General features: G+C 47.4%; 1 protein-coding gene across 2 annotated transcripts in view; it reads left to right on the forward strand.

The window, feature by feature from the left end:
* Cnbd2 (cyclic nucleotide binding domain containing 2) overlaps positions 1-16,484 on the forward strand; it is a 67,895-nt gene that overhangs the window by 19,630 nt on the left and 31,781 nt on the right. Inside the window, exons 4-8 of one of the 2 annotated variants that reach the window (XM_031372484.1) lie at positions 4,568-4,621; positions 6,218-6,345; positions 8,949-9,105; positions 9,534-9,685; positions 12,131-12,269. In XM_031372484.1, the coding sequence (XP_031228344.1) occupies positions 4,568-4,621; positions 6,218-6,345; positions 8,949-9,105; positions 9,534-9,685; positions 12,131-12,269 (630 nt within the window). Of the gene's footprint in view, positions 1-4,567; positions 4,622-6,181; positions 6,346-8,948; positions 9,106-9,533; positions 9,686-12,130; positions 12,270-16,484 lie in introns of both variants that reach the window. The other variant, XM_031372483.1, reaches the window with a different exon arrangement.

Consider the following 16,484-nt stretch of genomic DNA (forward strand, 5'->3'; position numbering starts at 1 on the left):
AAAAAACAAAATTGAAAAACAAAACAAAAAACAACAACAAAAAAAGATACAATGACCAAAGCAACTTACACAAGAATTTATTTGAGGCTTAGGTTAGACCAGGTGACCATCATGGTAGAGAGCCGTGCATCAGGCAGGCAGGCTGGCATAGTGCTTGAGCAATAACTGAGAGCTCATATGTGATCCACATGTAGGAAGCAGAGACAGAGTCCCGGAAATCTCAGGAGTCTTTCTGAAACCTCAAACCTGCCCCCAGGGAAACACCTCATCTAACAGGGCCACACCTCCTAACCCTTCCCAAACAGTTCCACCAATTGGGAACCAAGTATTCAAATACATGAGTCTGTGGGGGCATTCTCATTCCAACTACTGCAATTACCCATTCTGTTCCAGTTCCTCAGAGATATCTTCATTTGATACTCTGTGTGTCTTCACCTCAGCTCAGGGTATTTCCCTGTAGCATGTAATTATTAAAAAACAATCCATGCGCAGGGCAGTGGTGGCACACACCTTTAATCCCAGCACTTGGGAGGCAGAGGCAGGTGGATTTCTGAGTTTGAGGCCAGCCTGGTCTACAGAGTGAGTTCCAGGACAGCCAGGGCTATACAGAGAAACCCTGTCTTGAAAAAAACAAGACCAAAAAACCCAAAAAACAAAAGACTAATGCATGCTAAAGCCAGCTACATGCTGGCAACACGGTCTTTCCTCCCCCACTGGGAGCTGCGAGTCACAGTCTGCCCAGTTTCCTGAGGTTAGCCTGCCACCGAACCGCCCCAAACTCCTGTGCCATCCGTCCCCTGCGGCTTACCTGTCTGTTGAGACTAGTTGCCACTGGCTCTAAACCCCTAGCCCTGTATAATGTGAAAACTCCAGAGGCTTGTAATTTACCAGCCAGATTTATAACAGTAAATCTTCAACCCCTTAAATGCCCACACAAATAACTCAAAATTCAATTGATATTGATACAAGCTGCACATCTAGAGTGGTGCACATGTGCCCTACATTACTCTCTTGTCCTTCTATGATATCCGTAGCTACCTGTGTCTATTTCAGGCCATATGGACCTGCTTCATCATCTTTCTTCATCTTCTCTCTGTCCCTTCTCTGTCCATCCCTCTGTTTTTCTGTCCCCTCTCTCAAATTTTCAGCCCTGCCTTCTTTTTCCACTGCCCAATCACAGGCTCTAACCTTATCTGACTAAGATTTCACCTGACCTCACCTGCGTACAGATTACAATCCACATTTCCCAGCTCAGTATGCAGACCAGCCATGACCATTTTCCTCTTGGGCCATGAGTGATTAGACCCAACCCTCTGCCTTCTGCATCTAACATCTTATTCCAAGAAATTTTCCAGAATGATTTCTGAAGGGCAGAGGTTGAAGAGAGGGAAAGTGGGGGATAGGGAAGTGGACTTCCACCTGTATTTTTTTTGTTGTTGTTGAGACAGTAATCTAATTAGTAAGTTAAGCTTTGGCAGGAGGTAGAATCAGTGTACTGGCTGGAGATGCAGGACTCACCTATCCTAGAGACTTTCCAGAGCATTCATCCTCTCACAGTGATCCTCAAACCCAACAGGTCTTCAACTGGCCCATGCAGTGATGTAGAGATAGGTTAGAACTGTAGTCTGTGACACTTGGCTTTGCTTTCAAGGACATCCAATTTCACAGGGTGGCAATGGGGAAGAGTGGGGCTTATCCATGGGCAATGAGGAACACATGACCCAGAGTGAGGGGTGAGATCAGGGGAGTGTGAGGTCAAACCTCACCACAGTACCCAGTCAGAGTGGCCTCCAATAGAGAAGAAACTTTGCAGTGGGAACTATAGAGGATGGGGGTCATCATGTGGCTGTCAACTGAAGAGTGGGACTGGAACTTGGGGGATGGTGGGGGAGGCTAGTTTTTCATGGACTGTGTGAATCTGTATTTCCGAGCACCTCTCTGTTCCTTTGTGAGCTTTCCTGAGGAGCACCACTTGGATTGAGAATTGAAAAGATGATGGGGTGAAGGCAATGTTGTGTAGAACTGTTCCTGGGGGGATGCCAACAAATGTCCACCCACTCCAGATAGGATACCGACAACAGAGCAAAGTGCCAACTCCACTCAATGGTAGCTCGGAGAACCATTAAGTTTATTGGGCTTATTTACAGAAGCACGAGGGAGGGACTAGGTGTATACCCCTCTGCAGCCACATCATTGAAAAACCCCACCCCAGCATGGATGCCAACTCCCTCACAACCGAATAGATGGAGTCCCCTCCATAGTCCCTCTGCTCTGGCACCCTGGAGACCATGTCCAGGTGGAACAGAATGCTCTCAGCTGGCAGTGAGGTACAGGTGAGGGGCCGAAATCTGCAAGCATCTAAGGATCCTTTCTGACCCCCTCTCTATGACGGACCCCTACAGGCCCAATCATGAGGGTCTCTGAGTAGTCACAGCTGTTCTCATGGAGGTGGAAATGACTGTCATGCTTAGAGGACAGCATTTCATAGCAGGCAAGGGTCAGGTAGGCTCCAGGGAACCATCAGAGTCATTCTCTGGAGAATGAGCTCCTTGGTTTGGCAACTTTTCTTCTACATTGCCTCTTCCTGTGTGTTCTCTTCCCTTTCTGTTCTTTGCACATCTGGCCAGAGACCACCATCCTGGCCATGCTCTGGCTTGGCCGATTTCTGTGTGGCTGGCTGCTGGGGTGGGCGTGAGGAGGGCTTCCCTGGCAAGCTGCTGACAGGGAGGCCTGCAGAGGAGGAGTGAGCCAGGCAGTGGTTAGAATCCTGCAGCTCTGACTGACTAGCAATTGGATGCTTCTTTATTCAGAGAGGTTTCACAGAATAAAGACAGACTAATGATTATCCAAGAAGTATAGATTATGTATTTGAGTTTTCACTACATCTCCAGGGTTACAAGTTCAGTCACAATTAGAAAAACAAAGAGAACAGATTTTATTTTTTGTCATCAGCCCTATAACTCCAATTTAAAGAATCTAAAGGGGCTGGAGAGATAGCTCAGTGGTTAAGAGCACTGACTGTTCTTCTGAAGGTCCTGAGTTCAAATCCCAGAAACCACATGGTGGCTCATAACCATCCGTAATAAGATCTGACGCCCTCTTCTGGAGTGTCTAAAGACAGCTACAGTGTACTTACATATAATAATAAATAAATCTAACGAATATCTCTTCCAAAGCAAACACATTTATTATATGAACAGCCTGGCTTTTAAGCTGGCAGAATTTGCAGTTGTAAAGTACCCCAGACAAACAGAAAATATCTGGACAGGTCTTTTTATGAATAGCAAATATTAATACCCTTTTTTTTTTTTTTTTTTTTTTTTTTTTTTTTTTTTTGGTTTTTCGAGACAGGGCTTTTCTGTATAGCCCTGGCTGTCCTGGAACTCAGTTTGTAGACCAGGCTGGCCTCGAACTCAGAAATCTACCTGCCTCTGTCTCCCAAGTGCTGGGATTAAAGACGTGTGCCACCACCACCTAATACCCAATTTTTTAAAAAAGATTTTACTCTGTTATTTCATCCTCTATGCTATAAAGTAGAGGAAGTTTATTTTAGCTGATCTATTTTGTTCCTGAGTTCTATTCCTCCAGGCCTGTACCCTGTATGAACCCCCTATCTTTAAACTGCATATTCAGAGAGCCCTAAGAGTAACTACTATAAAGGGAGGCCCTGAATCTGCAAACTAGTCTCCTGGGTGGTCAGTTTGTCAACTGTTTCTGTTTACCCTGCACCAATTATACTGTTTGAGTTTGTTTTGGGGCAGACACGATTATTTCTGGAGTAACGGTCTCATTTAGGAGTTCCCAGCTTATTAGTGCTTATCTGTGCTTAATGATCTCCAGAGCATAAGGACTTCCAAATAGGGCCAGATAAAGTTAGAGGCAGAAGTTTAAGTAGGTGTAAAACTTTTCCTAGAAAGACTCAGACAGAACTTTCTTGGGAAAAGACATAAAATGAATCATAATACAGAGTGTCTCCAAGAAGGCAACACACAGAGGCCAAATGGGAGAGACAGAAGGACAACAATGGCAGCGTCTAGCCCAGCTTTGCTGGAACTTTGTCAGACAGCTGGACTGACTTTATGACTCTTGCTCTTTCCAGTGGGCATGACTGTGCCAGCCGACTGTTGTACGCGGGGCTTGAGAAAACCAATTTTGTTCTCTTGACAGAGTAGAGCGATAGGACGAAGATGTGCCATATTTGACTTGCTTTAGAAACTTAACAAAGCTTGACTTCACCTCATCCCTCTTGGTTCCCTCTTTGCGCACTTCCCCGCTAATGCAGTCTGTCCTCTTCTTTCTCCTCTTCATTTTCTCCCTTACTCTTCTTTCCCTGCTCCTGTCTCCTTCTCTCTACCATGCACCACCACCTTCACGATATGTTGTTGATGCTAACAGGGTAGAGTTGGGGTTTTTGAGCATAAGTGATAACAAGATAAGTGGTAAGCTCTTTGGAGGTCCGCCATGGCTTGCCATTCACCAGAGTGGCCTGGGTCGATACAAGGGCTTCCGACGTAGAACTCTGGAGGCATTTTTACTGACTTCCCTTTCTCTGGGTCCTTTCTTTCAGAAAAAGAAGCAAGGCCGCATCTCGTTTGATACTGAAGACTTCGCTGCAGAGGAGGTGTGGGGGGGCGCTGCCTTTCCCTGGGGTAGGGGGTCAGGGTGGGTCTGCTCTTCTGTCTGCTTCAGCCTGAAGAAGCACTGGACACAGCTGGTTTCCATTCGGGTGCTGCCAGCACCAGTGGCACTCTGAAGTGGCCACTCAGTTCTAATCACAGTGATCCCGTCCCCTGTCCCTGGCATATCAGCTGTTACCACTGTTTCACTGAGAACAGGGAGAGATCTGGGAGGAGTTTCTGGGCTTGGACTTATGGGAAAACAGCAGAAAGCAAAATAGAGGACACGAGATGCCCAGCTAGAGGAGAAGAAAGCCAGGCAGTGGGAAACCCCTTGGCCTGTTGGTGAATTCTGGTTTGGCCCTGAACTCTCTGAGGGATGTCGGCATACATGGCCCCCTACATTGGATGTTCTTTAAGCTGCAGTCCTACTCTGGCAAGAGAAGGGCTTTCTATCTGTACGGGTCTTTTGGACGGTGTGATGTGTGCCGTCTCTCAACTCCAACACCATTACTTCCTTCATCTCTTCTTTTTTTTTTTTTTTTTTTTTTTTTTTTTTTTTTTTGGTTTTTTCGAGACAGGGTTTCTCTGTATAGCCCTGGCTGTCCTGGAGCTCACTCTGTAGACCAGGCTGGCCTCGAACTCAGAAATCCGCCTGCCTCTGCCTCCCAAGTGCTGGGATTAAAGGCGTGCGCCACCACCGCCCGGCCCCTTCATCTCTTCTGACCACCAAATCCTGGGTATTAAATTCTTATTTAATATCCAGTTTTAAAGTTAAAGGGACCTGTCTATTTATAAGTACCAGTCACGGTCTCACTCTCTCACAACTCTGGTCTGACCCATTTGGGCTCTTCTCTGAGGAAGAGGAGAACAGAACTCTGTAATTGGCACTAGCAAGGCTGCACCCGTTCCATCGCTCCACCCTGTCCCTTGGAGGTGTGGGTCCTCTTCCGTGATCTCTCAAGTCCCTTCACTAGTGAAGTGTAGTGAGGGAAATCTTCTCAATTCTTTAGTTTTTCAGAGCAGCCGATACCTAATGCTAGACATGAAAGGGGTTGCCGGAATTTTACCCTGATTCACCCAGGAGAAACCAGGGACCTGTCTAAGCGCCAGAGAACTAAGGGATATTCTGTGCATCGGAGTCAAGGAAAGCAAGAGGGCTTCAGAAGGAATACCCACAGTGGCTGGCACAGCCTGTAGACAGTGGTAGTCCAATGCGTCGGCCTGACTGGTCCCTCCACAGACGAGCATGCTAGTCGAGACAAGGACAGCTCTCCCCCAGTTGCAATGTGCCCGTGCTTGGGGGACCATGAGGTTCTTGTGCAAGATAGCTCCATACCCTGCTTTGGCAGGCGCCAGGGCTGTTTTATGAGTTCCTTCATCCATATGGGAATGATTCTTGGGCTGGATGAAGATGTTGTGAGATGGGTGTGTAAGATGCTCACTCTGATGGTTGACACACGACCCTTAGCCCGTGTCAGCCTCTCGTGTGCGTAGACCCGGCGAGCGTGCAAGCAACAATATGGAGAGTTGCCTGCCTGAGGGCTCTGGCCATGTTTTCCCAGGGTCACTTCCCTCCGAGGGCCATTTCTATCACACAGAAGCAGCCATCCTGGAGGACCAACCAGGAGATCCAAGACCTCTGCAATATCCTGCAGGCTCTAGACTGCTACCGCAACTACACAGAGTCTTTACAGCTGCTCCTGGCCAAGGTCATGCGCTTTGAAAGGTGAGTGAGGGGAACAGCCCCTGGCTCTTAGACTCGGTGGACCCCAGAGGGGAAAGACGCAGCAGATGACCCAGTGCTCCCCGGAAAGGGGAGCAACGCAGCTTAGTCACTTACCGAGAGTCCCCAGATTACAGTCCTGGGATCTGAAATGACCAGATGGGCTCTGATCCAGTCGAGGCCAGTTCACATACTTTTCAAGTGTTTCTCTGTAGCCCTGGTTGTCCTGGAATTCACTCTGTAGACCAGGATCTCAACTCAGAGATCAGCTTGCCTCTGCCTCCCGAATGCTGGGGTTAGAGGTGTGTACAAATAAACCTAGCTTAAATTTATTTATTTATTCATTCAATCATTCATTCATTCTGTGTGAAGGTCAGAGGACAATGTAAAGATGTACAGGACTCATTTCCCTTCCACCATATGTGTTTCTGATACCGAATTTGGTGGCAGGCGCCTTTACCCACTGAGCCATCTGGTAACCCCCCCAAATATTGATTCTGCTGGGATTTTTATCTTATGTATTTAAAACATTACTCTTTACCATTCTGTTAAAGGGTGCATAGCATACAATATCATGGAACTATGGCTTGAGAAGCCATCTCAGTGGCTTCTTGGGGGGCACCCTAGGAGATTGACGTTAGACCCATTTTGAAAACCCAGGGTAAAAAATCACTGTAGGTTTGTACTTTGGTGATCCTGGGGGCCACATGTACTACTATCTGTAGATCTAGACTCCCTTTGACTGATGCATGATCCCTTAAGACAAGGGTAGGATAGTCCTTGGGCAACATGGCTTGGCCATCAGCCTTTCAGAGAAGACAGTATTAGATGGCTTAGTGTGTAAAGTGCTTGCTCCAGGTCTGACGAACTGAGTTCAATCCTTTGTACCCACTATGTGAAGGAGAGGCAGCTCAGGTGAGATATTCTCTGGGCCTCCACGCAAATACATTCTAATGCAGTAATTATAAAATTAACTTAAAGAGTAGATGGATTTGACTATAGCCATGTAGACTAGGACACTCCAGCAGAGAGAACTATTTGCTTCATTCACATCCAGGGGAGAAGAGCAGTTTACTCTTTTCTGTAAAGATTCCACATCAAAAGAACAATAGTCAGAGAGGCAGGGGGACAGAAGAGAAGAAGAAAGAAGGAAAATCATGGAGCCAGCAGCTAACGCCACATCTGTCCCAGTGTGACTCCATCCCAGTGTGACTCTGTAAGGCCACATCTGTCCCAGTGTTGACTCCATCCCAGTGTGACTCTGAGCTAGCTAGCCACTTAACCTTTTGAGCTTTGGAATCTTCTTTAGTGGAATAAAGCCAGTGTTGATTGTATTTCAGAGAGATTTGGGCGCCGATTAGGCAAAGAGATAATCCTTAAGGCCCCCCTGCTAACTGTTAGTCTTCCCTGGGACCAGAAATTAGCATTTTAGACAGAGATATAAAGAAAGCCATCTCTAGGGAAGGCCTTGAAGCTCATCTGAAAAGTCAGTCTCAGCTAGAGCTAGTGGGGTCAGTGTGAGCAGGACCAGTCTGTCCTGAGTCTGCCTTCTAGCACTGGGATTGAACGCAGGCCTCTTGCTCTCTTACACTCTTACTCTCTTGCACTTGCCCTGTGGCAGCAGCACCCCCGAGTCCCCTTTCACATTTTGTTGTCCTTTTGAGATAAGGTCTTACAACGTTGTTCTGGAGAGATCTTGCCTTAACCTCTCAGCTGAGGTGCCAGCCCCAGGCCCTCAGGCCCAGTCTCCCTCCCCATAGTGCTAGAATGGTTGCCGTAGCTCCTAATGGCCCCTTCAGCCTGACTCCAGAGGGAAAGATTATCTCATGGGTCAGCCTTGACATTTTTTTCCTTCCTTTTTTTTTTTCTTTCTTCCTTCTTCCTCCTTTAATTCCATCCATTGAATAGGCTTCATCTGGAATGATCAGTGGGGTCTGGATTTAAGAACTGTTAAAGAATTCTTTTAGCATTAGGCTTGGGTATGTGTGTCCTAAGTGACATGCAGAGCTACTAGAGAGATGTCCCTCCTCTCTTACCTTTAATTTGGGAGGGGCATGCGTAGCATCCCCATGGAGGTCAGGGGACAGCTTGAGGGAATGGGTTCTCTCTTTCCACCACATGGGTCCTTATAACAAACTTGGGTAGTCAGGCTTGGCACCTAGTGCCTCCACCGGCCCCTTTCTCTGTCTGTTCCTAAGCATGTCACTTAGAGTTCAGACGAGAGAAACTGAGCTTCAAAGAGATGACTTGCTCACAGTGAGACAGCCAAGTACAGAACCAGGATTTGGTCCCAGTGTGGCTTTAAAGCCAGTGCTTGTCACTGCTCAGTTTCTCTGTTTCCATGGCCCTGGGTACCTCTGGTCACCTAGTGTCAGTCAAACACTCCCAGATGCTAAGCTTAACCAACAATGAGCCAAACTGAAAGCTCAGAGCTCTGAGACAGGAGACTTGGCTAAGTGTGAGTGAAGGGCCCTGCCTGACAGACAGGGGATGGGCTGTTCTGAAGTCTCTTCTACTCTAAAGTTGTGCCCTCCTGTCCCTGAGCACACAACACTGAGTCTGGAACACTTTCTAAATAAAAGCTGTCCCTCCACAACCTTTCCCAGGTTTGGTCGCCGGCGTGTAATTGTCAAGAAGGGGCAGAGAGGCAATAGCTTTTATTTCATCTACCTGGGCACGGTGGCTGTGACGGAGGATGAGGACGGGAGCAGTGCTTTCCTGGACCCTCACCCAACACTGCTGAGCAGGGGTGGCTGCTTTGGGGTAAGCCACGGGGAAGGGCCTCCACTTCTGGGGCTTGGGATTGGGGTATGGGAGGACTCCTGTTCCAGACTCTTCCCCAGACCCTGACTGCCTTGTCCTCTGTGCAAGTCACTGGCCCACATGGGCCCCAAGGTCCTTCCTTACTTGTCAATGCCAATGAGCTGGACTTCGCTCATTTCTCCACCTGTATTTGCCCTTTCACCCTTCCTAGATGCAGGGATGCCGTAGACTCCACAGAGGCCTCCCCACTCCCTCCACTCTGGCCTGTTCAGACCTGTTGTCTCTTTCCCACATATAGATAAAGGGTGGGAGGGCAAATGGAGTCTGGAGGGGGCGGAGGGGGATTTCTAGAGGGGGACAGAGGCAGGGAAGATGGATGAAGGAGTGAGTGGGGAGTCACATGTGCTCTTGTCCCTGCTTCCCCCCAGGAAATGGGCCTTCTGAGCACCGCAGTAAGGAGGGCCACGGTGGTCTGCATGGAGGAGACAGAGTTCCTGGTGGTGGATAGAGAGGATTTCCTTGCAAATAAGCTGGGTGATGAAGTTCAGAAGGAAACTCAGTATCGGTACAATTTTTTTAGGTAACCGTACCTCATTGGATGTTTTTTCCCTTCCCCTGGACTTGGGTGCTTGGAAATCCCCCTCTCCATCCAGCTTCTCTATCTAGCCAAACTCCAAGTGTTGCCTTCATAGCTCAGCTCGTATAATCTCTTCCTTGGGGAGTAGCAGAAATTGAGAGTAGCTGACATAGGCTGAGCAATGCTGGGCCAGGCAGGGTTGTATCCCATTGTATCCCATCTCATTGTATCCATCTCATTGTATCCAGTCTCATTGTACCTGTCTCATTGTATCCTGACTCATTGTATCCTGTCTCATTGTATCCGTCTCATTGTATCCAATCTCATTGTATCTGTCTCATTTGTATCCAGTGTCATTGTATCCCATCTCATTGTATCCTGACTCATTGTATCCTGTCTCATTGTATCCACTCTCATTGTATCCCATCTCATTGTATCCCATGTCATTGTATCCCGTCTCATTGTATCCTGTCTCATTCAATCCTGTCAGGCTGTTTCTTTGTTTTTCTTCTGTGTGTGGATGAGTGTACCAGGGCTCAGGATGATGACATGCCATGTCTAATTGCTGGCGTGGTGGCACACACCTTTAATCCTAGCACTTGGGAGGCAGAGGCAGGCTAATTTCTGAGTTCGAGACCAGCCTGGTCTACAGAGTGAGTTCCAGGACAGTTAGGGCTATACAGAGAAACCCTGTCTCAAAAAAACAAAACAAACAAATGAACAAACAAAAAACAAACCAAAACAAGTTCCCAGTGTTCTATTTCACTTAATTTACCCCATCTGTTATCACAGATAGATAAGAATAGATAAGGTACCCCATTTACAATTCTGTTGTACCCTGTATTCCTTGAAAAACCTACCCATACCATGACTCTTCATAGTTTGCATGCCATATCTGACAGTAACATGCCATCAGGGACCAGTATGGCCTCTCCACCATTGTTATCTTCCTGTTATAGTGCCAAATGCAAGAGATGCTCAGCAAGTAAGTGTTGACTCATTGAAGCTGTACTGGAGGGAAGCGTCTAGCCCCTGTGTCTGGCCTGGGCGGTAGCATTACTGAGGGCATAGAGCCTGGAAAAGGCAGGGAGGGGGTCGGAGAGGAGGGAGACAGTGGGGAAAGGGTTCTCACACCGAACCTCAGTTCCTAGGCTTAGAAAGTCCCACAGACTTTTACATTTAGTAAAAACATTACATTTAGTAGAGCTTATTTAAGTAGAGCACAGCAAAGCCAAATGAAAACAGTATGAGACTCATCTAGCTCCCAGAACCAAAGCGAATTCTAAGAATTGCAGCCAGCAGCACAGATGCAATGAGAGGACATGGAGGAGAACTTGGTTGCTACAGCCTGGCTAGCAGCAGTGTGCTATGGTTTAGATGGTTTGCAGCTTAGCAGCTGACTGTACAGAATACTCACCAGCCTCAGCTCAATGCTGCAACTGGATCAGTGGTTTCTGAGCCCAGGCTGTGGGCCCAGCCCAAATCCACAGCCTAAGGCAACTCGGAGTAGGGCTTTAACTCTTGGGTTTTAGTCTCTTGCTTCATGGAATGGTATGGTGAGAGCTCTCTGCCAGGCTGTAATGATGGGATGCAGTGATAGAGGGAGGACCCGGTACATGGCACACAGTAGCTATTCTTCTGGAGATGCTCTTCCTCTTCCTCCTCTCTAGACAGCCCTCTGAGGTCAGGGTATGGACCCTATTCCTATGTCATGCTCAGAAATGAACTCAGCATGTTTGATGCCCGAGTAAACTTGAGATAACCAGCTCAGTCGACCCGGGTCTGTTGAATTTTGAGCCCACAACATGTTAGCACTAAGGGAAGTTTGTCGTTGTTAGCAGCCCCATGGAGGCAACCAACCAGAGAGAGAGGCAGCTTGACTCAAGGCCCAAGAGGTCAGGGGAAGAGATGACCTCTTTGGAGTTAACCTTTAAACAACTCCAGAAGACTCCAGACATCTTGACTCTCCTCGGGCTCAGCGCTAAATGTTTGAAGCTCACAGGCCAGGCAGCTGGAGGGTGGGTTAAGCTCCAAAACCTAACACAGGGCAGGACCCCTTGGTTGGGAACCAAGGAGCCAGTGTGCTTAAGTAAGAAACCGGACCTGAGCTGACATTCCTTGGTGTGGGATGAGCTTGCCAAGCCAGAGCTGTAGAGAGTAGCAGAGACAGAGTTTGGAAGAAGATTCCTGGATACAGAATCAGAGTGGTCAGAGTGGGAGGATCCAGGTACTGCAGAACTCCAGAGCAGCAACAAGGAGGGGCCCTCAGCTGAAGAGGAAGCCTTGAAGAAATGCCGGGCATTGACCATAGACCCGGTGAGGTTGACTGCATGTGTCCTGGTGAAATCTTCCACCCCAGGCCTTTTCACCAGAGTCAAAGAACAAGGCCCCTTTCTGGAACATTCTAACACTGGGTGACATATTCTAATAGGCTTTCCTCTCCCCCAGGAAGTTGGACATGTTCCAGTCTTGGTCTGAGGAGAAGCTCTGGAAGCTGGTGTCTTTGGGAAGGATAGAGAAGTTTGCATATGGACAGATGGTGTCTAAAGACTTTACGAATTCGGCATTTATCACATTTATCTGCAAGGTGAGGTCTAATCTGGGAGCAGAGCTGGCAAGAGCAGGCCTCATTTAAAGCCCTCTGGCCAGGCAGACATGTCTGAGCCTGCTCTGCAGCACAGAGAGCTTGCCTCAGTGGGTCGCTGTGCCTCAGTGGGTTGGGATGTACAGTGTACTCCGGTTGGTGGAGGTGGGGATTGGGAGTCCATTTCGAATGTTGGAAAATGAGTGTAGGACCTAACTCTATGGACTACACCTTTCGCTGCATACATCCCTATATTCAGATTCATTAACTTGGACACAGTAAGAGACTAAGTAATCATAAAACAGCTGTTAAATACAGAAAGTACCATATCCTCACCCTTTTTCTAATGATGTAAGATGAAATTTATAGAAAACTTATTTATATCACAAAAATCACAATTTTTGTGTTTTGGGGCCACTGTCAAGTCACTTGACATTCACACTGCGGCATTTTAACAGTTGAGGTGTTACCTGAGAGATTTAACGTGCCTCCCAGGTAGGTGGCGCATATGACATGAATACACTGGTCATGGCTCGTGTCCCAGGCATGACAGAAAAGGGTGGCAAGAAATAGACCCGTGTCAGAAAGGTGCTCAACTTCAGACTTAAAATCTGTGTATTTCTAAAGTGTCCCTTTTAATATTCTTACTCCAGTAGACTATGGGTAGCTGTAACCACAGCTAAGTTCATTTATGTTTCACATCTCATGTCTCACTTTGGCCTCACACTAACCTCCCAAAGGTTGGTAGGGCCCTCGTTCTCATTTAACAGGAGAGAAAGCTGAGACACGAGACTATGGCTGTCTGTGGTCATGGAATGGAAGGGAGGGGGCAGGGTTCAACCCAGCTCTATCTGACTCCAAAGCTCTTCTGGAGAACTGGGACTGGAGTTGACCTGCCAGTTCCTTACACTCCAAGTCACCAAAGATATCTGGCGCATTTTTGCCAAGTGTATACTAGTCCACAGTAAGAACGGAGGCAAAAAATGGGGAAGGCTCATTTTCTCTGTGTCTTCCACTGGACCTGCAGCATAGTCACAGCTGACAATGCCAAGTGGCAAAGGATGTTTAAAAGTGGTTTCCAAGAACTGAGAGCCGCAAGGCTGCAGGCTTTAAAGGGACTTCCTGAACGAGGAAGATGAGACCCGGAGATCCAAGGTGTACACAAGATTGACAAGCCCTGGAAATGGCTCATGTGGGCCATCCCCAGATGAGTGTTCCAGTTTCGGCCATTTTTTGAGTCGGTAACACAATACATTTTTTTTTGTTTAACTTATGACTTTATTAATAATAATAATAGCATCTCTAGCTATTTTAGAACACTCACATAGGAGACACGGGATAACAGTGGGAGCTCTCTGGGATTCATGTAGCTCGTGCAAGCCTCTCTAGAGGCCTTCAGTCAAGAGCAGAGCTCCCATTAACTGGTCAGATTCATTTTGTGGAACCAACCGCACGCAGCACCCTGACTTCTTGTCCACGGCTTGAGTTTACTGGGGGAGATATTGACAGAGAGCATCAGTAGGATTCCATCCTACAACATGAAACCAGCCCATTTGTCCTCAAGCAGACAGTGTCACTGCAAGATAGGGGCTAAGTACGCGGTTGCTCTCTCTGGGGGGAGTGCTCCCTGAGCCTGTCTTACGAGCTTTTGTGTCCACTCAATGTGGACTAGAAAATCAGGATGAGGGAGGGTGAGAAAGAAGGCCTCTTCTAGTGACCAATGACCCAAACAGAGTGAAACCCCCAAGAGCTCACTGTAAATTGGAAGTAAAAAGGGATCGTCACTGACACTTCCTCTCCCACACCCCTCCACCTCGGATCCACAGCCATGATGTAACAACAGGTCGATTTGAGAAAGAGACTCCAGAAAACATTTCCATTTCATTGAGACTTCACAGACATCAAATGGAAATGACAGAGGCCCTTCCCACCAATAGAGGGATTAAGAAAAGGGCGGGACAGGACACTGAATGAATACTAATTGAGTGAGCACTATCCCAAGGGCCTGCTGTGTGCCAAGCCCACACTCAACAGGGCAGAGCGTGTGAGAGGAGACAAACGAACCAGATCTTTTGGAGATCAGTAGGAGGAGGTCAAAACAGGCAGGCGGGACAAACCAGGAATTCCTGAGCTTGGAAAGTTTCGTGCCCAAATCAAAAATGATTAGTGCCTTCAGTAACCTGTGGCCATGGTGTTCTACGAAGAAAAAATTAAATACAAAAAGGATCTCGGGGCCAGCAAGATGGTTCAGTGAGTAAAGGAGCTTGCCACCAAGCCTGATGACCTGAGTTCCATCCCTAGGATTCATTGACATGACTGATGTTGAGAACCAACCCCTGAACTGCCCTCTGGCCTCCCCATCCATGCTGTGGCATGAGCCCCTCTCTAGAAAAACTATTAAGAGACCTCAGAGCAGACAAGGAATCTACCACTGAGACACAACTCTACCCCCTTAAAAGTTAGTTCAAGCCGGGCGGGGGTGGCACACGCCTTTAACCCCAGCACTTGGGATGCAGAGGCAGGCGGATTTCTGAGTTCGAGACCAGCCTGGTCTACAGAGTGAGTTCCAGGACAGGCAGGGCTACACAGAGAAACCCTTTCTCGAAAAAAACAAACAAACAAAAAAAAAAAAGAAAAAAAGAAAAAAAGAAAAAGGAAAAAAAGTTAGTTTATATTAATTGTACATTTTCATACATCTGCCATTGTTTTATTTCAAAGACAGGGTGTCCATATGTAGCCCAAGGTGGTCTTGAACTCTTCATCTTCCTGCCTCCAGTGTTGAGGATTCCTGTGCCCCACACCGGGCCTGATGCGTTCCTTATGTGGGTAACATTTGTTACAGGAACCTGTAACTGCATGTTTCCCCATTGTTAAGGTTATCAGCGCCACTAGGTGGAGCTTTGTTCTTGGGGGGCGGGGCAGGGGGCGGGGCAGTCCCCATCTCCCAAAGGGATCAAGCCTGGCTATCTTGGAGCAAAAGGGGATTTATCTCAGGCCTGTTAGTTAAGTGGGTAGTAGATTTGTGGAGGGTTGTAGGGGTGGGGAAACTGCCAAAGCAGATCCTTAACTGCGAATGCCTGATACTAAGGTGAAAGAGGAAGCCACTCACACAGCCTGTGCCCAGAGTAATCAAGTAGCTAACCAGCACTTCCCAGACTCTGCCTCATTATGTGCATCCACCAATGGGACCCAAAGAGCCCCAGGACCTTTGCTGCAAGAGCTGGAATTGAAATGACCAGGTTCCGGACTCTACACATTCAAAAGGGACTAAATTGAACTTGTCCTCTGCCTCAGGCTTGAAAGACTGGGATTACAGGACCACCCACTGGCACCACCAAGGTCCACTGGAATGGCTTTCATTCTGTTCTCACCTCCATTATTCATCTGTGAAATGGGACCACTAACTTCAAAAAGTCTTGTAATAAGAGTTTAATATTCAAAGTCTTTTATTTATTTTATTTTAAAGAAGGTGTATTAGAGAGATGGTTCAGCTGCTAAGAGCATGTACTGTTCTTGCAATGGCTGCCAGCCACCTGTAACTCCAGCTCCAGGACATCTGATACATTCTTCTAGCCTCAGACGGCAACTGAATTCACACACACACACACACACACACACACACACACACACGCACACAAGCACACATACACACACCTCTGTGCAAGTGCATGTGTGTGCAATCAAAAAAATAAGATAAATCTTTAAAAAATAACTTTTTAAAAAGCATCCTTGGCTAATGTTCATCCATTACTCCAGGGCTTCTAAACGTGGTTCAGCCCAGCCAGCAGCCATAATTGGGAGCTCACGAGATACAAATTCTGTCGGCTACAGTGGCAGCTTTATGTAATCCTACCATTGGGAGATAGAAGCAGAGAGGCCAGGAGTTCAGGTCCTCCTTAGCTATCTATGGGGTTGGGGGTCATCGTTGGCTATGAAACATGGCCTCAAAACCAAAACAAAAACAAACAAAAAACCCCAATGAATCAGAGTCTCATCTTAGTGAAATGGCGTATGACTGTACTCTTGCAATCCAAGCACCTGAGATACTGACATAGAAAGACTGATTCCAAATGCAGGCCAGCCTGGGTTATATAGAGCATTCCAGGACACCCTCCTTGTGTTGGACAGCCTATGGGTATTGGCAAGTATCAACCTAGTGTCATATATAATAATTGTACTGTCCTAAAGCCATGCTCTGTTCCACCTATGTCTACCCCA

Source organism: Mastomys coucha, unplaced genomic scaffold (assembly GCF_008632895.1).
Source record: "Mastomys coucha isolate ucsf_1 unplaced genomic scaffold, UCSF_Mcou_1 pScaffold15, whole genome shotgun sequence".
NCBI lineage: Eukaryota > Metazoa > Chordata > Mammalia > Rodentia > Muridae > Mastomys > Mastomys coucha.